This window comes from Schistocerca piceifrons, chromosome 2 (genome assembly GCF_021461385.2).
Source record: "Schistocerca piceifrons isolate TAMUIC-IGC-003096 chromosome 2, iqSchPice1.1, whole genome shotgun sequence".
Classification (NCBI taxonomy): Eukaryota; Metazoa; Arthropoda; class Insecta; order Orthoptera; family Acrididae; genus Schistocerca; species Schistocerca piceifrons.
In genome coordinates, this window is record NC_060139.1 from 901328938 (window position 1) to 901356831 (window position 27894).

A 27894-nucleotide genomic window follows, 5' to 3' on the forward strand; every position below is an offset into this window, starting at 1 on the left:
TAATTTTGATTCACGGATATGCCACAATCGAAGCTGCTCTGTTGTCGAAAGGTCGGCTACCTGAAGGTACGCACGAATCTCTGAATAAGGATGCCCGCCGTTAGCGTGAAGATTTTACACGCAGATATTCCCGTGAGAGACCGCTGCGTGTCAAGTTTCATCAATTTCTGGTATACTCCGATCAGTTCATCTCAAGAGTCCAGAAAATTACAATTGAAGGACATAAACAGATGCTACCTGAGGTAAACGATCTGCTTTTCAAACCATCTCCTTGTGGACAACCCGACAGCGACCCTTCTGAAAGCAATAAGGACAGAAGCGACGAAGGTGACTAAGATTTCGATTGAAAAATGTAAAATATTGAATAAAACTTTCCAGTATGCCAATTTCGGCATCTGATTCTTTGTGAGCAACCTCACATTTTCTCGAATCCGCGAAATTTATAATTTTTGATCCGCCAAATCGGTTCCACTATTTTGAATTTTTTAATTCCTACATCCGATTCGTAACCACCAACCCATTGAATCTAAGAAGATCACAGTTTTGTAGGATTTTATATCCATCGCTCTATATGCTCAGGTTTTAAATCGAGGTTGCCCACTGTGCGACGGCGTTAATGCGGTAAGTCGTAATCGCCTTAAGCTGCAATTCAGTCCTACAGTCGGACTTGTAAGACGATGATTAAGATTTCGGATGCCAGCTGTGGTGATAATGTTCCTTCCTCCGTCCGATGTAGTAATTGGTAAAGTAGCGTTTCTAATAGCCGCGCGTGTTTACGTGACCGCTTCTGTTTTTTTTCTTTTAATTCCACAAAAACAGTAACAAAAATGGCTAGCTTCTGGGTCGGGAAGGTATGCGGTCCCGGTTCGAATCCTCCCGACGAATTAACGACGAGGGGTCCATGTGCCGGGCCAGCATGGATGTGGTTTTAGGCGGTTTCCCACGTCCCACTAGGTGACTATCGCGCTGGTTCCCATGTTCTGCCTCAGATACGTGCTTGCACACAGAATTTACTCCATGCGCAGAGACATTGAATACATTGCTTTTGTCTTGGAAGGTGGGAGGATGTGAATAGGAGACTTATCTGTTCGATCTTAGTCAACATCAGTAGCAGCAGTAATAAACTGGATCAGGTGTCACCGCATCCATCCGCAATGGAACACACCTCTGGCGATCACGTTGCTGGTGCAGGTTACTAACGCGAGACGTTGAAAGGCAGTGTCTTGCTGGAAGAGCACATATTTCTCGTATTCTAGGAGCGACTGAAGAATGGACTGAATGGCGGCGTTGGTGCGTCCTACTCGGCTTTGAGGTTTGCCAGAAGTCCTGTCAATAGGCGTCTCTGGCAGTAGCCCAACTTCTAGCCAAAGATTCCTTGTGACCCCAGCTGACACGTAGCATGCAAAAATTGTTACTGCCGACGCCTAGAGATTAAAAGTGATCTAAATGTGTAATTCTGTGGCAATAGCTTCCAGAACCAGTATTATTATCATGTGCTCTTTTCTTAAATGATAGGCACTAACATCGATACATAACAGACATTTTATGTCCAACGCGTTATTCGGAAGGACCGCCCCTCTTCCCACTAGCCCACCATACGGCCTCTCTGAAATGCAGCTAATTAAACTAAGCAAACTCGAAGATGTAGTCGTGGAATGTCTACTATATTTACTAATGGAGTAGGTTGTAGGAAATCACATAAGACTCTTCCAGCAAATCAAATAATAGTGGTATGGGCTCAATGTGTTGTTCATGCTTTGTAGTGAAAGGATTACGGTTTGTATCCTTGGCAATACGGATCTATATCTTTGCCGTACATGGAAGTAGAGTTTTCACGTCCCAACTTTCATTTTGCGTTAGGTATAGGCGTAGTAATAACCAACTAGTGTAACATTTTACCGTCCGTAATACTTACATATCTGAATAAAAAATATAAAGGAGAAAAATGAAATATGCCCTGGGTATGCTGCATCTAACATATCAGGAGTCACATAATGAGTAACGAACAGTTTGGATATGATGACGCAGCAGCCGTGAAAAGTATGTAGGTTGCATTCGAAACCTGGAGAAAGAAGTAGGTGCTCCATTTCATTCACTGTGTACTCCGTTTGAAATGACGTGATTCTGAAATTAAAATTAAAACTGACGATAGTCGTTTTCCCCTCTTTCCATTCGCAAGAGAAATGGGAAAGGAAATGACTAACATCGGTACATGACACACTCTGCCATACACTAGACGGTGGATTGCGGAGTGTGTCTGTAGATGTAGAAGCATATTGTAATCGCTTCACGTCTGCGCTTTCCATCTGAGAGCGAGTAATGGATTTTCTACAACATTCTTTGTCATCCCACACCATTGGCCAGAGACTAACAGCAACCATACTAGGAAATTACCTTCCCGGGGCATAGCCTGCAGTTAACACCACAACACCGCTTGGCGTGGTGCTGTGATCGGGAAGCATGAGTGTTGACGAAGGCGTCGGATTGTGCTCGGCGATAAACCGCGGTTCTGCACTAGCCCGGGTGACCATTATTAGCGAGTATGGGGGCGACTTGTGGATAGCTCCCATTCTCTGTGCTTTGGAGACGCACGGCCGTATTACTCCTAGGCCCATGGTGTGGAGATGCATGCGGTATTTGATCAGGTCACAGCTGGTACTGGTTAAATGAACTCTGACGGTACAACGGGTACGTCATGGACTGCCTGCGCCGTAGCGTATTTCCTCTGTTGCGACTGTGTCGTGGTGCCATCTTTTAAATTGGGCAGTGCTCGTCCACATGTGGCACGTGTCACTATCAACTGTCTGTTTGATGTTGAGGTACTCTCACGTCTAGGAAGAGCCACAGATGTGTCCCCGATAGAACATGTGTTGGACCAGCTCGGACGTCAACACTCAGCGCCAGTATCTGCGATATCAAGGACTATTTACAACTGTTGTGGGTCAGCTTGCCTCAGAAGAGGATACAACGGGTTTGCAATACCCTTCCCAATCGAATCGGTGGTTGCATCCAGGTTAGAGGAGGTGCAAAGTCATGCTAAAAACTGGGCTCGCACTTGGCAGTTCGTTGTAAATTTCACTCAATTTTGAAATCCAATAATACCACATACTTTGTCCACCCAAGAAGTTTCGTTTCCTCATACGTTTCCAGGTGCTTCCCTTTTTTCCGTAGCAATGTGAACACTTCCCCACGAGTACAAAACAGGAAATACGAAACTTACCAGCAGAGTTCGCAGCTTTTTTGAGGAGAAATGGAAAAACGATCGTAGTGGCAGTACTGATTACGTATTGATCGTACAAAAACACCTGTACAGTCGTAAGAATACGAATGCTAATTCATTCAGTGCTGGTTGCGGTTTTTAATAGTTTTGGCATGCAGTTAATTGATTACAGTATCACTGCTAGTGTGCCAGGAAACTGGTGTGGTATTTCCTATCGTTATAGAGTAAGAGAAATCAAATTGTTGCTCAGCTGTGAACGTATTTATAGTCAGCAGATAATGGCTGTTCATTGTATGAACGAATTTATTGAGCTGAACTCTTTGCTGGACTGATCAGGTGTGTGCATACGTACGGAGGGAGCTTACTATGTACTACTTGAGCAACCTTCGCAACAGGCCTTCAAATTTACAAAAGGCGTGTTATTCGCAAGACGGCAGAGGCCTGATTCCGCTTACGTCGACCAGACCGGGACAGCACGCTGCAGAGCTGTGCCGGTTCGTACGAGCCGTGCCCAGGGTGCAGTCCCGCCGCTCAGGCCCCGTGGCCATACTGCATATCATGCTCGCACGTCGGCTGTCTCCCGTGGCCCAACTAGCATAACGTTTCCCCGGTGGGAGGTGCCCATGGCTAAAAGCTCACCGTCCCTCCCAAGAGAGCCACCGATGTAACGACACAGCCCCAAGCAACACGATCTCGATTTGAGTATAAGCCTTAATTACTCTGTAGGCTGACCATTACTGGCAGGATAATATCTACTACAGTCGAGCTTATATCGTACGGAAACACCTGTTCTCTTTCTGTTGCAAACGCCTTGTATATAAGGCACCTAATTAAATTTTTAAAAATTATATTTAATATGTGCCCAGTTGAGGAGAACGCGAATGTATTTAATTATAATCCTGCTTTATTCACATCCCAGAACCTTATTCTCGTTTTTCTACGATCCCCAGGCTTCGTTTTATTGGGTCTAGTTTCTGGATTGTTACAAATCGGTAATAATCAGTTAAAATTTAGGAGATAATTGTACACAATATCTTCTGTAACGTCTGCTTCCCGAAGCTCTTTCTTCAGTTACAAGTAGCCATTTGTTCTTCACTTTTAAGTAAAAGGTAGGGTAGAGAATTTTCTTGATAAGTCTAGGAAGGTTGACTGCGATATGGCCTCAATATTTCAGCAGTCGCTTGCTGAAAGTATCTAAAGTGTTGTTCAAAACGGTTACTTTCTGAGAAACTTCAAAATTTTGTGTGTGTGTGTGTGTGTTTTTTTTAATTAATTGTATTGAGCGATCAATGTTCTGTCGAATATAATTCCTCTGATTTGATTACTGTTATATGGTCTTAGTTTTTCATTTCGGGATGTAAGGCGCCCCTCTATTTTATTACTGTTTATAGATGATTGATAGGTGACTAGTACTTGCTGTAGTGTAGCTCGTTGCAAAAAATTTGGCATCGGACATTAATAAGGAGCCAGTTATAGACGGTACATGCGCCGATAACTGAAGTTCTGACCGTGAGCTTGCGATGCATGCTTTATCTATTCTCCCACAAGCCGGCCGTTGTGGCCGAGCGGTTCTGGGCGCTACGGTCGCAGGTTTGAATGCTGTCTCGGGGATGGATGTGTGTGATGTCCATAGGTAGTTACGTTTAAGTAGTTCTAAGTTCTAGGGGACTCATGACCTCAGATGTTAAGCCCCTTTGTGCTCAGAGCCATTTGAACCATTCTCCCACAATGTTCTTGGATTCTGTTCCTCCCAAACTACTCTATTAATAACGAAGAAGTTTCAATATGTGATTACTTTTGTGCGATACGGTCATTTTATTCTACCTTGAAATCAAGTAACACGTCCCTACTGTTTCAAATAGTGTCCACAAAACAATTGCAGTGACTGATTTATCACGCATTTGTCTGAGTTATCATTGACAGTTCATTGCTGTACGATCGCGTTTTGTACCGTGTACCAAATATAATTATGAGCTTCAAAGTCGTCACACACATACGCGTTCTAATCGCCTGTTAACACGGATGCGACGATCAGTACAACTTGCCACTTTTATACGCGATCGTGAGAAGCACATGCACTCGGCATCTCCCCTGTAAGCAGGCTCTGATTCTACTAACAATACGTATTCCACAATATCATAAAACTAATTCACATTTTTACGCGCAATGCGCGGAGCACGAACTCCCGGATCCTGCCCAACAGCCTTTCTCAGGCTCGACCGATTCACTCCTTCTTGCCAAAAGATCTCCAGGTGCCAATTCCTCGCTTCTAGAACGACGTGGCAGCCCGGTCAGCGATGCCACTGCACTGCAGCAAAGGAGTGCAAGGGTAAATTCGATCCTTCTAGTGTAGGATCGACAAGGTGACTGACACTACAGGGGGCAAGGGAAGGGAAGGGAGGAGGGGGGGGGGGGTGGTGGGGCTACGTCGTCGATTCGCCGTTACGCGCAAGCGCAATATGGCTCCAATAGCAGCAGCTGTGTGTCACCGTACTGAGCGCGCTCATAGATTCCCCGTTAACGTGCAGTATTCAGTTAGCATTGCCGGATCGTAGTAGTATGATCACTTTTCTAAGCAATTTTACAGATAGCTTCACACGTTCCCCAAAAAAAAAAAAAAATAAAAAAATAAAAAAAATCTGCTCCTAGATACACGTTATGTAATATCAAACCGCAACAGTTACGTTACACATCACAGTTCATGGTTGGCTAAAATATTACTCAGATGAAAGCGTGTGGATTCACTTTTTTTAAGGCTCAGTTAAAGTTGCCATTTACGAAAGTATTAGCACATTACACTTAGATATTTTGTTATTATGTCTCCTGTGACGTCGATATGTTACTGCTTTGTTGCTATCACCCAGTCATTAGCACCGCCAAACCTTCAGGGTAGTGTATCTCGCATGTCTGTATATAAGCTGAAAATAGTAGCGGAGGTAGGACTGAGCCTGAAGGTAGGCCATAGTCAAGGATCATCTGGTCACTAGCGGCATTGCCTATGATTGCCTGAAATGGTCCGTCGGTTAACAGTGTGTTCAGGAGTTGTGCTATTCTTCTGCGGGGTATTACATAGAGCAACTGATAGACGACACCCTGCCTCCTGATAGTATCACAAACAGCAGGCAGATCAGTAAATAAAGCAGAAGTCTGTAGTTGTTTCTGAAAGCCAGCTTCTATGTAAGCTTAAGTTTGGTCGAAATCCAGCCCGTTTTGCAGGAACCTTCTCTAGTGTCGCAATACATTTTCTGGTAGACAGTAGCAGCTCACGTAATTTGTACATCATACACAGGTTGTTGTTGGGTTTACCTTGTTTCAAGACACTACTATGAATGATCGAAAGTAAAAATGAGAATCATAATACTTCTAGTGTTTGTTTCCAACAATTAAGACAACACTCCACAGTAACCCGAAGTTGGCAGCTCCAGATTGCCGATCCAATTCACAGATATTAAGCACTTCTAAAGGTCTAATAAGTTTAGTATATACAAATTCTGTCTTAACAGCTCAGTGCACTTAAAGCTCATAGCTGATCAATAGAACTGGATAAGGAAAACGTCGTTTTATCTGGTAGCCATTGTTTGAAATTAACACCTCCGTTTTTCACACTGCACCAGCAAACTCAACTGGTATGATTTATCTCGCATTTATTTTATAATGTCCATATGTGATTATTACAGTGTGTGCTCTCCTCCTGTTACGAAGATGTTCTGAGTGAAGCACAAGTAGACACTCGACCTACAGGAACTGGAAAACATTCACAAGAAGTCGTCACATTAATGCTAGATCGATATAGCTGTCACGTACTGATGGTATCATCAGAATACGTAGAGACTAAAGCTATTTGCACTCACCCTCTGATTGAATAGTATACAGGGTGTTACAAAAAGGTACGGCCAAACTTTCAGGAAACATTCCTCACACACAAATAAAGAAAAGATGTTACGTGGACATGTGTCCGGAAACGCTTAATTTCCATGTTAGAGCTCATTTTAGTTTCGTCCACCTACGCTCAATGGAGCACGTTATCATGATTTCATACGGGATACTCTACCTGTGCTGCTAGAACATGTGCCTTCACAAGTACGACACAACATGTGGTTCATGCACGATGGAGCTCCTGCACATTTCATTCGAAGTGTTCGCACGCTTCTCAACAACAGATTCGGTGACCGATGGATTGGTAGAGGCGGACCAATTCCATGGCCTCCACGCTCTCCTGACCTCAACCCTCTTGACTTTCATTTATGGGGGCATTTGAAAGCTCTTGTCTACGCAACCCCGGTACCAAATGTAGAGACTCTTCTTGCTCGAATTGTAGACGGCTGTGATACAATACGCCATTCTCCAGGGGTGCATCAGCGCATCAGGGATTCCATGCGACGGAGGGTGGATGCATGTATCCTCGCTAACGGAGGACATTTTGAATATTTCCTGTAGCAAAGTGTTTGAAGTCACGCTGGTACGTTCTGTTGCTGTGTGTTCTCATTCCATGATTAATGTGATTTGAAGAGAAGTAATAAAATGAGCTCTAACATGGAAAGTAAGCGTTTCTGGACACATGTACACATAACATATTTTCTTTCTTTGTGTGTGAGGAATGTTTCCCGAAAGTTTGGCCGTACCTTTTTGTAACACCCTGCATATAGCTTCATAAATATCAGCACTTGGGATTTATAAACTTCTAGCTACGTAACAGCGGAGATACGGGCAAAAACATGTTTTTTCAACCCCTGCTATATAAGCTGCCCAGAACACCAAGTATGTTGCGTGGGAATAGTATAGGCCTGCCTTAACGACCTGCTCTGCATGGCAGCCTATACGTCAGGGTCAAAAGATCAGTTTTCAATCTCAAACGTGTATGCTGAGCGACAGGCCTGATGTCGCAATAGTATTGACCTGCTTTATCAACCTGTTTTGTTTGGGCTACATGTGCCAATGGGCAGAGCTGAGAGAAGATAGAGATCGATAGAGGAGAGAATGGACAAGAGAAGGGCTGGATGGGGTGGTATGGGAGTGAGTGTTGGAGGAGGGGATGGGAAGATAGAGGGGATGCATGAGTGGATGGACGGACGGGAAGAAGAAGAGTAGGAATGGAGATAGATGAGAGGAGATGGATAGGGAGAGGGGGCAGGAGGAGATGATTAGAAATAGTAAGGGGGAGGAGGAGGAGGAGGAAGATTAGGAGGAGGAGGAGAGGTATCAGGAGGAGATGAATAGAGAGAGGGGGTAGGAGGAGATGGACAAAGGGTGGGGGGAGGAGGAGGAGTTGTTGAAAGAGGGGGGGGGGAGTGTTTGAAGGGCAGAGAGGGGGGAGATGATGAGATGGGCAGAGAGGGCAAGGAGGTGGTGGTGGGAGAAGCTTGAGAAGAGGAGTTGGTAATACAGGGGATGAGGAGGAGATGGTAAGAGGAATAGACCTGTGCATTATATTTGACAAAAACATTTATGGAGGCCACATCTGTGGAATGACACAGCTGGTTGAAGGTAGAGATGGGTGGAAGAGGAGACTAAAGGAGAAATTGGGCAGGAAGAGATGAATAAGGAGAGAGGGGCAGGAGGGGATGGACACAGAGAGGTGAGAAGGAGATTAGGGACAGAGACAAGAGCAGGAGGAGATGGATAGGGGGCAGGTAGAGGAGGTTAAGCAGAGAGAGGGAGGAGAGGTGGTAGAAGAAGGAGATGTGGTAGGAGGGGATGGACAGAGAGAAGAGGTGCTAGGAGGAGAAGTAGATGAGGAGAGAGAGGGAGAAGAGGATTTGATGGGCAGAATGAGGACAGGATGAGGTGGACATGACAACAGAGGAGGAGGGGGAGGAGGAGGAGGAGTAGATGGATAGTGAGGGTAAGGAAGAAGACAGAAGACAGATGAAAGTCAGAAGATGAGATGGGCAGAGAGATGAAGGGTGTAGAAGAGGACAGACAGACAAAGAAAGGGGGAAAGGAGGATATGGTCAGAGAGAGAGAGAGAGAGAGAGAGATGGGGGGCGAAGACATTTGGAGGGAGATAGATGGGGGTTGGATGAGGTGGAGGGACAGAGAGAGTAGAGTGAAAGAGGTGCACACTGACAGTGGCGGGGAGGACATGTATACAGGATGTGTGCTGAGTAAATCTCCAGGTAAAAGGCTTGTAAATACATAAAATATGACACAGGGTATAAAAATCTCTTAAGTTTCGCTATAAAATGTTAATAACTTCGGGTATCTTCTTCAGCAATTAATATTTCGTTGTTTTTATTTTATAAATTTTCAGTTCGTCCGTCTTTTCCAGTCTGTAATTAATTCGATTGAAGGTGGATATTTGAAACCTAAAATGTAGGCTCAGCCGAACACACTGGAAGAGCTCTAATTAAACGAGTTTTGAAGGTACCTGTCTTCTTCATTGGAAATATCTATACGAAAGAAACCTCATTCATAGAATATATTTATAAAAGTATTCACTGTCACTTAATTCATGTATAAATGGTAAAATCAGATAAAAATAAATAAAATACTCGTCACTTTCCTTGTAAGCATGTCCTCTTCTAAAAATGTAGGCCATCAGGATTTGTACTTCGGCACATATAAACCGCTGTATGTTGAGTGGGAACGTTGGTAGCTATCCAGTGTTAGAAATTCAAATTCTGCTGTAATGACGGGTTGTAATGTACCTCATTTTAGTTGAGATAGAATAGTATTTATCGGATTTTCGTGTTAGGAAGATGAGATTTTAGTAGCAGCTTAATCCGACGTGCTTGATGTAAAGCTCGTCCGTTATAAGACACTGTTGTGAAAACTTAAGGACGAGATAGATACAGTAACATAACATATTAATTACTTTGTGGAAACGAGAGATTGTTGCCAGAGCTGTCCTAATCGTGCACAGGAAGATGGACGTCACATGCCTTGAAGTCAGCGCGACTACAGCGCCAAATACGGCTGGCCCCGCAACACGCGGCAATTCAGGGAACGGGAGAAGCCAGTGTGTGTCAGTCAGCGAGCAGTTACGGTGCACTTTTGGTGGTGTTATTCATAACAACATGGCCCGGAGACGACATTTTCATGACTTCAAACGGAGCACAATCATCAGGAAACTGGAAGGAGGACAAATAGTGACTAATGAAACGCAGGAGTTTGGTATTGCTTACAGCATTGTGTCACGTGTATGGGGAGCGTTCCGAACTACAAGCACAGCTGTCCGAAGGAGAGACGATGGTCTACCGCCTTCAACTACAGCATGACTGCTACGTTGTGCAGCAATAAAGAACGGACTCAAGCCAAACAAGTGCTGTTGCAACCACTTTTAGCAGGATGCACGAAGTCTCACGCTCCACAGCGGCACGGCAACGAGTAGGTTATGTTCCGTTGACAACCGCGCATCGGCAGCAACGTTGGCGGTGATGCAAGAGCATATAGGGACTGCACCAACGAAGAGTGGGCTGGCGTGCTCTTCTCGGATGAGAGCACATTCAGTCTGAGTAGTGGTTCTGGACGTAGCCTCTTCTGGTGAGAGGAGAGAAGACGTAATCCACGCTGGGAAATAATCATTTTGATGGGCCAGTAGTAATAGTATGTATTGAATACGAACACATGTACCAACGACTATCTTGCAGCTTCAACCGCGCCGATGGAGGAATGGAGTGCCTTCCCACAACAACTCCTTACCAACCTTGCGGCCAGCTTGGGATAGCGTTGCAGAGCATGTGAGCGCACACTCTATTAGGAACCACGCCTCGCCTTTTGTAATGTTCAGAGGATCACCATAAATCGCGGCGACTTGAGTGTAATTATTGTTTTTGAATAAAAGTGTCGTTTCTGTACGTCTCATTGCTTATTTCTTTCAGTTATCTTCTGTACTGAACTGTAGCATTTCTTCCATTGTATGATCCAGGTTTCATCGAGCTGTGTTACTAGACAGTGACAAATCATGCGAAAGTTAGTTCCATCCTTACGTTTAGCACACCAATGTATTTTTGTGGTAATTTTCGTCATTTGGACGCCCTTTTCAGTGATCATTGTAAGCCTGTATTGTATAGGCAGTTACAGTTTTCTGTCATTTCCACCCAGATTTCGTTCAAATGCATGGCATACGGGGAGCCTTGGATAGAAATAAAAAAGATAAACGTTGGCGCTCCACGTGGTCAAGCGTTTGGAAAAATTGTACTTATGGCGCAGTTCGGATGAGACGTGAGCCATTTATGTTAGCCTAGTTTCCGGATAGCTTTTGGCTCGGGGAATAGTTTGTATAACGGTAATCTGAAGGTCGTGGCGTTGATTCCCCTGTGAGTTTACTTTTTTATTTTAATTTTTTTTACGTTACTTACACTGAAAATAAGCCGAGATATTGCTCAGTGTATTACATTTATTAATATCTTCATAAAAGGCATGGAAAGGAAAAGCAAAATAAGATTTATGATTGAAAAAATTTCCAAGAAAGTTTTGTACTTACAGTGTCTATGAGGACCTTGCAATTAACTTTCCAAGAAGAGATTGTAATTAAAACGTACGGCACTTCGTATTATGTTACGTAGTTTAATTTTGATCTTTGAGCATCGCTCGGCAGCTGCACGGAAACGATAGGTTTCCTGTTTTTACGATTAATATCACCTCAGCACGTGTAATTCAATTGTAAAACAATAAAAGAATTCAATTTTACGTGCGAAGCTCTCGTATACACCTCACAATATCTTCCTCGAAATTCATTTGCAATTCCAATTTTCCTTGTCTTTGCTTTTCTTGCCTTTAATGAATATATTAATAATACAATATATAGAGCGTTATTTCGGTTTATTTGCGGTATAAGTATCGCAAACATTGGAAATACATAAATGTTTCCACATACGGATTCGAACTCACGACCCTTGATTTACTGGTCTGAAGTGTTTCCGCTGTGTCAACAACTGTCTGGGAACTACGCTAACGTAAGTGACTGCTTTGTCGCCCGGCCCTCGCTAAAAGTGCTATTCTGAATTATTGGCAATAGGGAGTTCTCACTTTCGTAACCTTCATTTATGTCCATATACCGTAAATTTGGACGACATCGGTGATGACGAGTAGATGCGGTCCCCTTTTAAATCAGTAAGTAGGACGAGAACTATTGAAATTCATAGGCCAACTTCCTACATCAGTATGACAGGTAAGTACGAAAGCCTGATAAATGTAGTTGTCGAATTCTGGAAAGAATACTCCACCGTGAATTACCCACCTAATACAGTTCATGTGGGACGATTTGCTTAAAAGAATAATATGGTTTGTAAGCCTTACATATTTTTAAGGTGCTGCCATTCATTAAGGGCATGGATGTAGCTTAACGTGGCTTGCGTCTATTAGTCTGTCTTCTTTCGTATTCAGAGTGATTGCTTTTCATGTAGTCCTAGAGCAGAGAAGTTTTCGTGAGTGGTGTGTGTGTGTGTGTGTGTGTGTGTGTGTGTGCGCAGTGTTTTTGTAAGCTTTTATTGCCTTTATTTGTTCAGTTTAACAGGTGTGTGATGTCTGTTTTTTCTTTTGTTTGCAGTGTGTTTTGTACCTCTGGGCGCTGAAACTGTGTTACCCAGCCACATTATTCCTATTGCGTGGGAATCACGAATGTAGGCATCTTACAGAATACTTCACATTTAAACAAGAATGTAAGTATCCTATAATTTTGCTATGTAGATCCTTGTAGTTTATCACTTGATTTATATTATTTGCTTTAATTTTATTCTTTGTAAATCCTGTCTGTACGTTTCTCTGATTGTGGCCGCATAATGTGTCTGTCTACAAGGGCTTCTCAGGAGAATCTCAATTTTGCAGTGAAAGTTAACATGTCTGTTACGGTGGCGACCAGTTTTGTGTATTCCATGTTCTTCACCCTGTGCAGGGAAAAAAGAAAAATATTCTACTTTGAAGGTGCTATGCTCTCTCTCTCTCTCTCTCTCTCTTTCTCTCTCTCTCTCTCTCTCTCTCTCTCTCTCTCTCTCTCTCTCTCTCTGCTCTCCATAATTCTTTAGCGTGAGAAGTCTGTAGAACAGCCTACCAGCACCTTAAAATCAATACAGCTGTTGTGTACATACCCGAGTTCGACACAGAGGAATAGCAGACACTGCCAGCGCCAGAAAAAGAAAATCTTCGTTGATCCATTATGGACTGTGGGACAACAGCTGGCCTGTATTTCTTGATGAAATAATTTACCAACAGCCGTATGTATTCAAGAAGTTTATTTTATGAACTTCTTATATACTAACAGTTTCGGCATTGCATTGATGCCATCTTCAGACCCCACACGTCATAGTCGTGTCTCTGTGTCGCCTGGCCACCAAGAGCTGTTGCATAACGATTTGATTCACGGATCCACTTACATGGCTCCTTCCTTCCATGTATAGCGGTTTCACGACTATGGCGTGTGGGGCCTGAAGATGGCATCAATTCTGGTAGCACATAAGAAGTTCATTCAATAAATTTCTACAGTACATACGGCCGTTGGTAAATTATTGCATCAAGAAATACGAAAAGAAAAGGCGATCGTATTCCGCGTGATCAAAACAAAATGAGGTGAACGTAAATTTGTGAAAACATAACCCAACCGCAAACATAAAATGAGGTGTATCAGTGCAGTGTTAAGAATCAAACACATGTGTTTATAAGAACGCATGGAAATATGGTAAATCCTCGTTAAATTGAGCCACTGGGTGTGAGTAGAGCTCTTATTTGGTAAGACTCAGTTAACAAGAAGAGTGACAGTTTTAAAGATCTTTTATTTAAAAATAGATTCAGAAGTTCATGTCCACAGTATTGTTACAGCAAAGAAAGGTGTTGCACCAGTTAGCATGTTATTTAGTTTGTTTCAGAAATAATGCTCTGGTACAAAATACCGTTTGCATTAAACATATACAGATTACATAAACTATTGTACAACTGTTACTACTGTACATATTTTATTTTCGGAAAAAATCAATAGTTATGTGTTTTTGAGAAAGACGTCTGTTTTTAGTAGCGTATTCCCGCCATCTTCATAGAAGCATTACATCAGCTGGAGTCCCCACATTTTGTTGCTCCACGTGGCACGTTGGTAATTCTAATTCAGGTGTTCTGTTACTATGACCTATATCGTCCTCGTCTTTATCACTAGAATCTTTTATTCCTTTATTTACTATTCCCAAAAGAGCACAGTCGGTCATTTCCTACTAGTCGTCTTTGTTCAGCCAGATTTGCGCTTCATTGTCACCTGCATTTTTATATCCAGAAAGCTGTCGTAAGAGATCTGTCAATTGTTCATTTTCTTTTTGTTTTGATAGCGCCATTATTTCTTTCATTATTTTTTTCTTTTTCCCAGGACTGTTTCGGTGTTTCTGACTTGATATTGTCCCTAGCTTCTGCAGCCCAGCAGACAACATCCTGTCCGATTTTACCCGTGACATTCTTTTGATTTTTTTTTTTAAAGACCTGGTAGTCATCCGTCATTCACCTGGGATTAAACGGAGGTTCCGGTATCCAGAGGTCGGATTACCGCGGTTTTACTGTAATGTATGAGCCATAAAACGTGAGTTGTAAAAGTAATTTAAAACTTGAAAACACACAATGATCTCGCCAAACAGATTAGTAAGGAAACTCATAGCTGTTGCAGTGACTCGTGAAACTGCTTTAAAATGAAACGCGTCTGGTCCAAATAAGACGTGTATTACAGTCGCAAAGACGACATAAATTTCATATTACTTGTAAGAATTGGACTAGGAAGAGAGGCCTCATGAAAAGGTAACATCTAAAGCAAGGTCGTTGAACAAAGTACACTGCGATACATCGACGGGCATTACTGTTGTTCACATATTTATAGAAATGGGGCTCGTTGACTCCATGTACAATCACGTGACGTGCTAATATTTAGTTCTTTCGTTGCTTTTAGAGCGTAAAACCTTCCTACAGAATTGCAGCGTTTGGCCGTTGGTACGTAACGTAATTCGTCGATAAATACAACTGTCACTATCAGTTAATCTAATGATAGATTAATGGACTTACTGATATGTACTTTAATTTCCAGTGCGTACACAGAAAACACGCAGCAGCCGGTAATAATGCTGTATTAAGCGGGGGCATTATTCCAGTAGTGGAAATCTTTTCTCCCAAATACAGAATTGATTACAATGATTATATCAATTTAATTAGCTCTTTATCTGGTTGATTATTATATTCTAAACACTAGCGCAACTTTTCAAAACCGTGCACTCCCGACCAGAAATTCCAGAATGTTGATTCTTCGAAAACACAAAGATAAATTTTGTTTAGACATATCCTTGACAAAAACCCTTTTTGTGCAGGAATGCCGTTTCTAACATTCATGAACCATAGTACAGCTTACTTATTTGTCTCCATCCAGTAGTATGTCCTATTGTCTGAATAAAAGAAAACGGTGAATTCGTTAATTCACTTAAATGTCTAAATCATCAAGGTAAAAAACGATTAAGAATTCATAAGTTCCTAATTGTGTAATGTAACTGGTACAGTGAGTAGCAGTAGTGTCAATGAAATGATTTCCGTTTGTTCCTATTTTGTCCAGGAGTAGATACCATTTTTCGTTTACTTTCCAATCATATCATAATGTCAAGTTTGCAAAGTATGCAGGCTGTTCAGAAATTCCCGTTACAAACTTCTAGAACTTGTAGAGGAGAGTGGGTAGGTAATATTTTGAGTAAGAACCCATGTCTGGAAACAACGTTTTACAGTCCAGATGTGTATCGCCTCCACGTCTGCTACGGGAAAGAGAAAAGTACCAGAGCTGCTTGTCCTGGTATGCAATAGGGTAGACAGGATCACGTGACTGCGCCAGGCGGATGTTCCGTTGTGTTCTCTTTCGAATTGTTACCTAACCGTTCTACTGCATCACGCCTAATTCAGTTTCTCAAGCAGAAGCAAGTGAGTGAAACTTTCGAATTGAAACTGTCGTACAACGGAAACTGTACATTACGGACATGGGTTCCGACTCAAAATATTACGTACTCGTTCCCCTCTAAAAGTCCTAGAAGCTTGTAATGGGAATTTCCAAAAACCCTGTATAAAGTTTTCGTACTGTCACCCTCCGTGGTTGGACTGATCAAATGCCAAGGGAATCTTGATGTCGAGGTGAAGAATAATTGTAGCTGCCAGAAAAGTGATTGCGTAGAAAAACAGAGAAAAGAACGGAACTCGACAATAATTACAACTCTGGTCATCAAAACTGCAATGCTAGGAAGGATACAAACATCGAAATTTTACATATTGTGCTTGTTAAGTATACTAGGGAGAATGTTATTTACATTATTATATGATTTCGGAGTACACATAGTAGAAAATATAATAGACAGCGCTGCCAACTGTGGTAGCAACAATGAATCCAACCAAACAGGACATGGACTGAACTAGGCTTGGACGACAGATGAGGGTACGTCATTCCATGGTGCTTCTGCTCTGTGCCAGAGTTCATCAGCCAGTGTCTGGCGAGTGGGGGCAGGCCCATCTCTCGGCAATCCAGGGCCAGATGTCTTTTCCAGGTGTGTGTCTGGAGTGCCTGCTGACCGGTCCAGCATTCGAACACCCTCTGTATCGAGGTAGGTCAGGACAACACGGTCAAATTGCGGTCTTGCGTTATCGTAATAGAAGATAACGTCACGGAGACCTGAAGAATATGGAATAGCTATCGGCCTTAACACTTCAGAGACTTGACAGTAAGGGTTACCCGAGCGAGGGGTGGCGGTGTTGTGTATCCAGTGAGATCCCTCACCATCTCGCTCACATGACAGTGGCGAATCCAGTTAGTAACGTTCGTTCTCCTTGGAGCCTCTACACACGGATACGTCCACCGTGATACTGTATGCAGAACTGGGGTTCATTTGAAGAGGCGGCTTGATGCCACTCGTGCCCTGTGTGGCTGCCAGCACCACTCGCGGTGCGCCTTTCTGTTCTCACTTCAAGGAAAAACACAATAGTGGTTCCCGTACTAACTTTCTGAAGCGATCCTCACGTCGTCGCACTATGCGTGTGGAATGTGGATACACGTCTTGCTACAAGCAAGCTCGTTTCACGACTGAAGGCACGTGACGTGGTTGTACGATTCTGCACCGTGGACCAAACAGTACGTCTTCCCTCTTGGCTGCTAGTCGCTTGACTCCGCTGATAGCTTCTATGGTACTTCTGAACCCATCGATTCCATATTCGCATTTGCCTCGTTTCGCGATGCAGATGTACTCTTCACCGATGGTTCTGTGGTCGATGGACGCACTGGGTTTGCTTTCATCCACGGCGACTACTTTGAGCAGCATTCCCTGCCTTGTGGGAACAGTGTTTTCACTGCGGAACTGGTTGCTCTTCATCGTGCACTCGCACACCTTTCCTCCTGCCCTGGGGAGTCATTTGTCATATGCAGTAACTCCCTGAGTGGATTGCAAGCACTCGACCAGTGTTTTTCTCGGGACCCTTTGGTGCGCGGTATTCAAGCTGCTGTTTTTGCTCTCGCCGAGTGTGGTCGTTCAGCGACGTTTGTGTGGAACCCGGGCCACATCGGTATTCCAGGAATCGGTTGGCCAAGCAGGCCACCACGTCGCCACCCCTGGAGCTTGGTCTCGTGGAAAGAGACCTCCGGTCAGCTCTACATCGCAAGGTCCGCGATGTCTGGAGCTCTGAATGGTCTGTCCTGAACACGCCAAATAAGCTCCGCATGGTAAAGTCATCCACGGCCGTAGGGAACTCATCCTTGAGGAGCACGCGTAGGGACTCAGTTGTTCTCTCCCGTCTCCGAATTGGACATACGCGGTTGACCCACAGCTGTCTCCTTCGTCGTGGGAACCCGCCCAAGTGTCGCTCTGATACAGGGCTGACAGTGGTCCATCTTCTGATGGACTGCCCCCTTTTAGCCTCTTTGCGGTAGTCCTTTAATTTACCAGCTGCACTTCCTTTAATTCTAGTTGACGATGCCTCTATAGCTGACTCAGTTTTACGTTTTATCCGTGCAGCTGGGTTTTATCACTCACTTAGTGTGGGCGCTCCCGCATGATTTCTCAGGCTACACCCACTCCAGCGACTTTAAAGTGTGACGTGTCTTTTATGGTAACAAGTTGTGTTGGTACCTCTATCAACGCTTTCCAGCTGTAGGTTCTTCGTTTGTAGTTGAGTGGTTGATCTTTTACCTGATCCATCAACCACTGTAGTCTGTTTTACTCTAGTCCACTATTTGCTCTGCTCCTTTTAAGTGTCCTCTATTTTGTGTTATTGCGGTGTTCATTTTAGCTCTGTACCCCTTGGTGTTCCCTCCCTCTGGGTGCAGTGGTTACGCTTTTACTGTATAGGCCTTTTACAAGTATGTCTGTTTTGAACAGGGGACTGATGACCTCGATGTTTAGCCCCCATCAAACCCCAAAACCAACCAACCAACCAATCAACAATATTCGCATTGCAGTCAACGGCGAACGTGGGCAGTATCGCGAAACGGTGAACCGTAGTGTCGGTAGGACACTATCCTCTCGCTGGTGCTGGTAGATGTTCTCCTTTTCTCGCGTGGCATAACACGGTCTTCTTTCCAACAATCTATATCCAGGTGCATAATCTTTCATTATATACAGAATGTATGCGCCGTTACTCCTAGTTACTTTCTGCTTCTGTATTGAAATTCAAGTCATTCGCATCCGCGTGTGTGTAGCGCACGTCGGACCAGTTTCACGTGCTTTGCATTCCGCTTCCATTATGTCTTACGTTTAGTGGCAAGCAGTGTATTACAAGGAATTACAAAAGCTAATTGCCCAGCCCAAGGAATACCGAAAGACGCTAAGCGCATATACAAGTGGCGTTCAATAAGTAAGGCAACAATTTTTTTAAGCAGCTAGGTTTTGTTCAGGACTCCAGTCATCATATTATTCTCCACACTTTAACTACAATGATCTCCGTTCAGTGCCACGATCTTGGGCCGCCTTACTGGGGGGAACTGTATGCCCGAATGGTATCTCTCTTCTGATCTATGTCGAAGCCAACGTTTTGCTGCACCAACAACCTCCCTACATCCACTTACTGCTTCCCGCGGACAGGATCCGTCGTTGTACCAGAGATGGAAGCCGGGGGGTGAGAGATCCGGATTATTGGGTTTATGAGGAATAACAGTCCAATAAAGTTCGGTAAGCTCTTCGGTGCGCAGATTTGTGCGAGGCCTTGCGTTGTCGCTTACAGTCGCTATTTTGAGGCCTACATGTAGCGCCGCCACCTATCGGAACTTCTACTTCTATATCTACATTTATACTCCGCAAGCTACCCAACAGTGTGTGGCGGAGGGAACTTCACGTGCCACTGTCATTACCTCCCTTTCCTGTTCGACTCGCGTATGGTTCGCGGGAAGAACGACTGCCGGAAAGCCTCCGTGCGCGCTCGAATCTCTCTAATTTTACATTCGTGATCTCCTCGGGAGGTATAAGTAGGGGGAAGCAGTATATTAGATAGCACATCCAGGAACGCACCCTCTCGAAACCTGGATGCAGAGCGCCTCTCTTGCAGAGTCTGCCACTTGAGTTTGCTAAACATCTCCGTAACGCTGTCACGCTTACCAAATAACCCTGTGACGAAACGCGCCGCTCTTCTTTGGATCTTCTCTATCTCCTCTGTCAACCCGACCTGGTGCGGATCCCACACTGATGAGCAATACTCAAGTATAGGTCGAACGAGTGTTTTGTAAGCCACCTCCTTTGTTGATGGACTATATTTTCTAAGGACTCTCCCAATGAATCTCAACCTGGTACCCGCCTTACCAACAATTAATTTTATATGATCATTCCACTTCAAATCGTTCCGTACGCATACTCCCAGATATTTTACAGAAGTAACTGCTACCAATGTTTGTTACGCTATCATATCATACAATAAGGGATCCTTCTTTCTGTGTATACGCAATACATTACTTCACGAAACTGCAAGGGGTGAAGCGGGAATATTCCACGATGCCCCTCAAGAAATTCCTCTTTTTTAGCCGAAATTGGCCGAGAGACCAAGGTGTTGCCTTACTTATTCAATGTCCATCCTAGTACAAGAAAGGCCTTCGCATCAGAAACACGTGCGCTAATTGTTATGTTGTCCTAAAAAAAGCATAAGACAAGTATCGAGTTTTAATAACTGAACACTTCTAAACGTGTCAGTAGGAGGACAAATGTGTGACGTCGTCGGATCTCTGTCACGCGGGCAACGACTGTTTCTGATGAAGGAACAGCTTTACGATTCAGTACTCAATCCGTTAGCAACCTCGTTAACGTGCGGTACTCATTTGGCCTTGTAGAAACTAATAGCCTAATCACTTTCCTCCTCACTTCCGCTGCATTGTATAACGTAAAATAAAGTTATTTCAACAGAGAAATAAAACCCAACTGTAAAGACATCAGAAGGCACGACGTAGCTTATACTCTGTTGTTGAAAGCAGCCAGCCTGTAAGTAGTTAGCTGTCAGTTACTTAGTTTTCCTGAATCGGGTATATAAGCTGATACATAGGTACCCGTTCACAGCGCTACCGTCTGGTTATCGCAATATTGGTAATCGTAAAAAGATCAAAGGGTAATACTCTGAAATAGTGGCATGAAATTGGCGAAATACGCTCTACACGTCCATCAGGGGAAACGAATGGAACACTTCGACGAGTATGGACGATTTCGGGAAGCTTCAGAGTGATCATTAACGACACTACTGCGATTAATTGAGGCGCTGAGAACCATAAGAGCCTAAAGCAAACTGTCGTAGTCTTTGAGATTGTAGCATGTATGCGTGCTACTGGCATCTGTTGATCTTAAGGTGAACGAGCGTTATAACTCCTGTACCTCTACGTTGTATATGTGAATATCTGCGAAAAACTTTCTCACAGAGTTCGCTGATATTCACCTCCATACTGACCCAAAGCTGTAGAAACGCTCAACGGCTACATTGACGCCTATTGCTTCACAAAAGCTGTAAGCTCTTCAAGGAAATCCCCACCTCACGTTCCATGGTTTCAGCATTCCATTCTGTAAAAATAGACGCTGAGGGTATCAGAACCTGTACATATTTTACCGACTCAATACCAAACCAAATGATGATATGATGGTAACAGTGTGCATTACAGAAATTTTACGTTGGTGCTGTTTCCAACATTGTGTCATGAACTGTTGTTTAAAGTAACATATTCTTCATTGGAGTAGTGTAATCCAACCACCCTCTTCAAGTCACATTGAGGGGAAACAACAATTTATTATTTCGCCACTGTCTGTAGATGCCTTGCAAAACCCAGTGCCCAAATACGTATGTGTAAGGTAAATATCTACCTTGAAACGCGAAGACTTAACGGTAGTGCCAGATTAAACTTGAAACACATTGACTTAACAAAACTACTAGATTTCCTGCCTAAAGTGAACAGACAGTGTTACCTGAACCTCAAGCCAGAGAGTTTGCTTAATGAAAGTGGTGGTAACAAGGACAGTAAAGTGTTGGGGTAGGTCACAATTGTGTGTGTGGTGCATTAATATCTCTTCCTTATATTCGATTGTAGTTTCGCGTTAATTACAAACTATCGAACAGTCAGGAAGACCTATATATGTTAAATTTTTGGATTAACATTAATAGTAATCATTCTAAATATTAATTAATATTTCATAACTTAAATTGGGGACAGTATTTTTTATAAGGATAATGCGATGTTGAAACTTTGTTAAAAAGACAAGTCAAGTTTATGAGATGGTTTGGCAACGATTTCGATATTCACAAACATCTGTTTTTCTTTTAATTTTGTGTCTGTGCTTTAGGCCCTTATGATCCTCAGTGTCTCAATTTTACAGTATTTCTACAATATTTATAATCACTATCAACTGGGCAAGACATCGAACATTTTTAGGAACACATTGCTAGGGACTGTAACTGTTCAGATAGTCCACGTAGAAACGTAACATGAGAAGCGAGACAGAAGTTAAATCTGTATTTTCAGTGTCCGTCCAACCAAACTGTTTCCAAAAAATCGCTGCCCAAAAGCCCTTGTTATTAATTGGACAAAGGTCTTCCAGTGTGAGAGGTTCATCCGGCAAGCTGCACTGCAGTAGGTGGCTCTATCTCCCATTCCTCTACACCTACCTCATTCGGCAGGAGGGCCACTTCTGTATATTTGTATTTCAACTTGACAGCCCCACCGTCCCCCCTGCGAGTCCGGGGTAAGAATAGGCCCGAGGTATTCCTGCCTGTCGTAAGAGGCGACTAAAAGGAGTTTCAACCGTTTCGGCCTCCTAGTAGTAGGTCCCCCTTGGGGTTTGACCTCCATTTTTCAAAATTCTACAGAAGTACGAGCCTTTTGGGGAAGGACGCCTTATGTGGTGTATCACTGGTCCTCAGTGCACTAAGACCTTGGCACTCAGCATTGTAACGGCGTTGTAACCACACCCACTATTTCTCAAATTGGGCCTAAACGCCTGATGGGTTGCACAAGTTCCGCCCATAGTGCGTCCCCATCTGCACCTACGATCATGATGGACTTTCCATGGCACCCGAAATCCAGCACAGTAGCCAGCCCGTTGTGGTGGGGTCGTCATGTACCCTCTAGGTTGTAGCCCCCTGACAACACAGGGATCATACTGCCGATACCTGAGCTGCACCCTCCCCACGTCGGCCAAGGGGTAGATGCCCGTTTCCTTGGGGCATCAGGACTCCCGGCAACGGTCATCCTGCCAGGTGGCCCTTGCTGAGGCTGGGTGGCGCCCGTGGGGAGAGCCCCTGGTCGGAGTGGGTGGTATCGGGGCGGACGTTTCGCGGATGAAACGTCAACATGTATCAGGTCGATCTGCGGCCGAGTCTTTTAAAAAGAAAGGTACTGTCTCTGGTTCTGGTTCTCTTGCCCTTTCCCACTTGGCCACTCCCTGGGAGGAAGGACAGGCCCGCCGGCTTGGGGCGAAGTACTTCCCCCACTATTTAGTCTGTTCTCGGACCGATGGGGGGACGTTCGCCACCTCCAAGCCCATGTTCTTTGTCCAGCACATCGAGGACATCTTTGGGGAAATCGAGGCTGTCAGTAAAATACGTTCGGGGTCCGTTCTTATAAAGACCACCTCCGCCACACAGTCGGCGGCGCTTCAAGCGTGCGACCGACTAGGGGACATCCCAGTGTCCATTGCCCCGCATCTGGCCCTGAATAGGACGCATGGGGTTATTTTTCATCGGGACCTCCTGCTGCAATCTGATGAGGAACTCAGGGCCAACCTGGAGCGCCGAGGCGTGCATTTCGTCCGGCGAGTCCAGCGCGGCCCCAAAGACCGTCGCATCGCCACCAGGGCCTTTATCCTCGCCTTCGAGGGGGACGTTCTCCCGGAGAAGGTAAAGGTGATGTGCTACCGGTGCGACGTGCGACCTTACGTCCCGCCTCCTATGCGCTGATTTCGGTGTTTGCGCTTTGGGCACATGTCGTCACGGTGTGAGGCTGACCCCCTTTGTGGCGATTGTGGACGTCCTCTTCGTGAGGAACATACATGCACCCCACCACCTCGGTGCGTCAATTGTCCTGGCATCCACTCGCCTAGATCTTTAGACTGCCCCGCGTATCAGATGGAGAAGAAGATTCAAGAATTCAAAACTTTGGATCGTCTCTCTTATTCTGAGGCCAGGAAGAAGTATGACCGCCTCCATCTCGTGACGTTGACAACTTCGTTTGCCTCAGTCGTGTCCACTCCTTCCACAGTATCCTCACCCCTATCCTGTCCCCCCTCCACATCCTCACCCCATCTGGGGTCTATGCCTCCGCCTCCCAAATCCCTCCCTTCCAAATCCTCCTCCGTCGCGGCCCCTGCCTACTCTGCCCCACGGGCCACTCTTCCTCCTCCTTCCCCTCCGCCGCCTGAGAAGCGATCCTCTTCTCAGGCGTCCATCGGGGAAATGTTCCAGACCCCGGCTTCCGAGGTCCGGCGTTCCAAAACGGACCCCGCGCGTGAGGACCTTCTTCGGGTCCAGCCCACCATCCCCGTGCCTCATCGGACTTCCAAGAAGGCCTCTAAGAAGAAGTCTTTATCCCCTTCTCCACCCCGGCGCGTTTCGTCTGACGCTCCATCCGTGGGTCGCTGCTCCCGGCCGTCCTCAGTTTCGCCGGGACGCTCTGCTGCCAGGCGCTCAGCTGGCCTCTCGTCGGCGAACGATGATGCCCCTCCTACGCAACCCGGGAAAGCGGCCGCAGCTGGCGACGACTCGATGGAACAGGATCCGCCACCCGCCGGTTGTAGCGTTGTTCCCTCGAAACCTGGCCCTCCGCGGCCGTCGAGGTGACCAGCTCTTCCCCCGTTTCGTTCCCCCTTTTTTTCTGACTAGCGATGGCTTTGTTACATTGGAACATAAGAGGTATTCGATCTAATCGGGAGGAATTACAACTGCTCCTCCGCCTGCACTGTCCGCTCGTCCTTGGTCTCCAGGAAACCAAGTTGCGCCCAACTGACCATATTGCTTTTACCCACTATATCTCGGAGTGGTCTGACCTCACCCCTGCGGACGGTATTCCAGCTCATGGTGGGGTCATGTTGCTCGTTCGGGACGATGTCTATTACCATCCCATCCCATTGACCACCCCACTCCAAGCCATAGCTGCCCGTATTACTCTTTCTGCCTTTACTTTTTCTGTTTGTACCGTCTACACTCCATCGTCATCCGCAGTTAGTCAGGCTGACTTGATGCACCTGATTGTTCAGCTTCCTCCGCCGTTTTTATTGTTTGGCGACTTCAATGCCCATCATCCCCTTTGGTGCTCTCCTGCATCCTGTCAGAGAGGCTCCCTCTTGGCGAATGTCTTCAACCATCTCAATCTTGTCTGCCTCGATACTAGCGCCCCGACCTTCCTCTCGGACTCTACTCATACCTACTCCCACTTGGACCTCTCGATCTGTTCTACCACTCTTGCCCGTAGGTTCGAGTGGTATGTCCTTTCTGACACCTATTCGAGCGACCACTTCCCCTGTGTCGTTCGTCTCCTGCACCACACCCCATCCCCACGTCCTTCGAGCTGGAACATACCGCAAGCTGACTGAGGACTTTACTCCTCCCTGGCGACCTTTCCGGACCACGATTTTCTCAGTTGTGACAGTCAGGTCGAATACCTCACGGCTGTTATCATCAATGCTGCCGAACGTTCCATTCCTCGTACTACCTCTTCTTCACGTCGCGTTTCCGTCCCCTGGTGGAATGAGGCTTGTAGAGACGCTATCCGTGCTCGACGACGTGCTTTACGCACCTTTCGCCGCCATCCTACGTTGGCGAATTGTATTGGATACAAACGACACCGAGCGCACTGCCGTAGAGTCATCAAAGACAGCAGAAAAGCTTGTTGAGCCTCTTTCACCAGCTCCTTTAACAGTTTTACTCCCTCTTCTGTCATCTGGGGTGGCCTGCGCCGGCTGTCGGGCATTAAGGCCCACTCCTCGGTACCTGGCCTGACCTCAGGTAATGAGGTCCTTGTTGATCCTGTGGATGTCTCCAACGCCTTCGGCCGCTTTTTCGCGGAGGTTTCAAGCTCCGCCCATAACCACCCTGCCTTCCTTCCCAGGAAAGAAGCAGAAGAGGCTCGGCGACCTTCCTTCCACTCGCTGAATCTGGAAAATTATAATGCCCCCTTTACTATGCGGGAACTCGAAAGTGCACTTGCACTGTCCCGGTCCTCTGCTCCGGGGCCAGATGCCATTCACGTTCAGATGCTGGCACACCTTTCTCCGGCAGGCAAAAGCTTTCTTCTTCGTACCTAAAATCGCGTCTGGACCAAAGGTCAAGTCCCCATGTGTTGGCGTCACGCCGTCGTCGTTCCTATACCCAAATCCGGGAAGGATAGACACCTTCCTTCTAGTTACCACCCCATTTCTCTTACAAGCTGTATCTGTAAGGTGATGGAGCGCATGGTTAACGCTCGGTTAGTTTGGATTCTTGAATCTCGACGGCTACTTAACAATGTTCAATGCGGCTTACGTCGCCGCCGCTCCGCTGTTGACCACCTTGTGACCTTGTCGACATTCATCATGACCAACTTTTTGCGAAAGCGCCAAACGGTAGCCGTGTTCTTCGATTTGGAGAAGGCTTATGATACCTGTTGTTGAGGAGGTATCCTCCGCACTATGCACCGAGGGGTCTACGCGGTCGCCTGCCCCTTTTTATTGATTCCTTTTTAACAGATCGAAAGTTTAGGGTACGTGTGGATTCTATATTGTCCGACGTCTTCCTCCAGGAGAACGGAGTGCCTCAGGGCTCCGTCTTGAGCGTAGCCCTTTTTGCCATAGCGATCAATCCAATTATGGATTGCATTCCTCCTAATGTCTCCTGCTCTCTTTTTGTCGATGACTTCGCGATCTACTGCAGTGCCCAGAGAACATGCCTCCTGGAGCGCTGCTTTCAGCATTGTCTAGACAGCCTACACTCGTGGAGTGTGGCAAATGGCTTCCGGTTCTCTGAAGAGAAGACGGTTTGCATCAACTTTTGGCGATATAAAGCGTTCCTTCCGCCATTCTTACATCTCGGTCCCGTTGTTCTCCCATTCGTGGAAACAACTAAGTTTTTAGGGCTCACACTGGACAGGAAACTTTGTTGGTCTCCGCACGTCTCTTATTTGGCTGCCCGTTGTACGCGTTCCCTTAATGTCCTCAGAGTTCTTAGTGGTTCATCTTGGGGAGCGGATCGCGCTGTCCTGCTTCACTTGTATCGGTCCATAGTCCGATCAAAGCTGGATTATGGGAGCCTCGTCTAATCGTCTGCTCGGCCATCCCTCTTACGCCGTCTCAACTCCATCCACCATAGGGGGTTACGTCTTGCGACCGGAGCATTCTACACTAGTCCCGTCGAGAGTCTTTATGCTGAAGCTGCCGAATTACCATTGACCTACCGGCGCGACGTATTGCTTTGTCGGTATGCCTGCCGGCTGTTGTCAATGCCCGACCACCCTTCTTATCAGTCTTTCTTCGCCGAGTCTCTCGACCGTCAGTATGGGTTGTATGTGTCTGCCCTGCTGCCCCCTGGAGTCCGCTTTCGTCGCCTGCTTCGACAATTGGATTTTGCCCTCCCTACCACCTTCAGAGAGGTTGAGAGCCCGACACCACCTTGGCTCCAGGCTCCGGTTCATATTTACCTCGACCTCAGCTCGCTCCCGAAGGAGGGTACTCCAGCTGCAGTGTATTGCTTACGGTTTGTCGAACTTCGTGCGCGACTTGCCAGCCACACCTTTATTTACACTGATGGCTCCAAAACTGACGATGGTGTCGGCTGTGCCTTTGTCGTCGGAGCAGTCACCTTTAAATACCGGCTCCTCGACCAGTGTTCCAGCTTTACGGCCGAGCATTTTGCTCTCCATCAGGCCGTTCAGTATGCCCGCCGCCACCGCCATTCTTCGTATGTCCTCTGCTCTGATTCACTCAGTGCTCTTCAGAGCCTTGGAGCTCCATATCCGGTCCATCCCTTGGTGCAACGGATCCAGCAGTCCCTCCATTCTTTTGCTGATGATGGCTCTCCTGTCAGCTTTCTGTGGGTTCCCGGCCATGTAGGAGTGCCTGGGAATGAGGCTGCTGATGCTGCAGCCAAGGCTGCAGTCCTCCTGCCTCGGCCAGCCTCCCATTGTGTCCCGTCATCTGACGTTCGTGGGGTTGTTTGTAAGAGGCTTGTGTCGTTGTGGTGGGATACTTGGTCATCACTTCAAGGAAACAAGCTCCGGGCAGTAAAACCGTTCCCAACTGCTTGGACAACCTCCTCCCGACCATCTCGGCGAG

At 45.7% G+C, this 27894-nt stretch overlaps 1 protein-coding gene across 1 annotated transcript in view; it reads left to right on the forward strand.

Annotated features, from left to right (window-relative positions):
* The window catches only part of LOC124776710 (serine/threonine-protein phosphatase 2B catalytic subunit 2-like), a gene marked incomplete in the record, with an annotated part of 781818 nt that overhangs the window by 586151 nt on the left and 167773 nt on the right, over window positions 1–27894 (forward strand). The window contains 1 exon segment of the mRNA XM_047251823.1: window positions 12711–12822. Within this exon segment, the coding sequence (XP_047107779.1) occupies window positions 12711–12822 (112 nt within the window).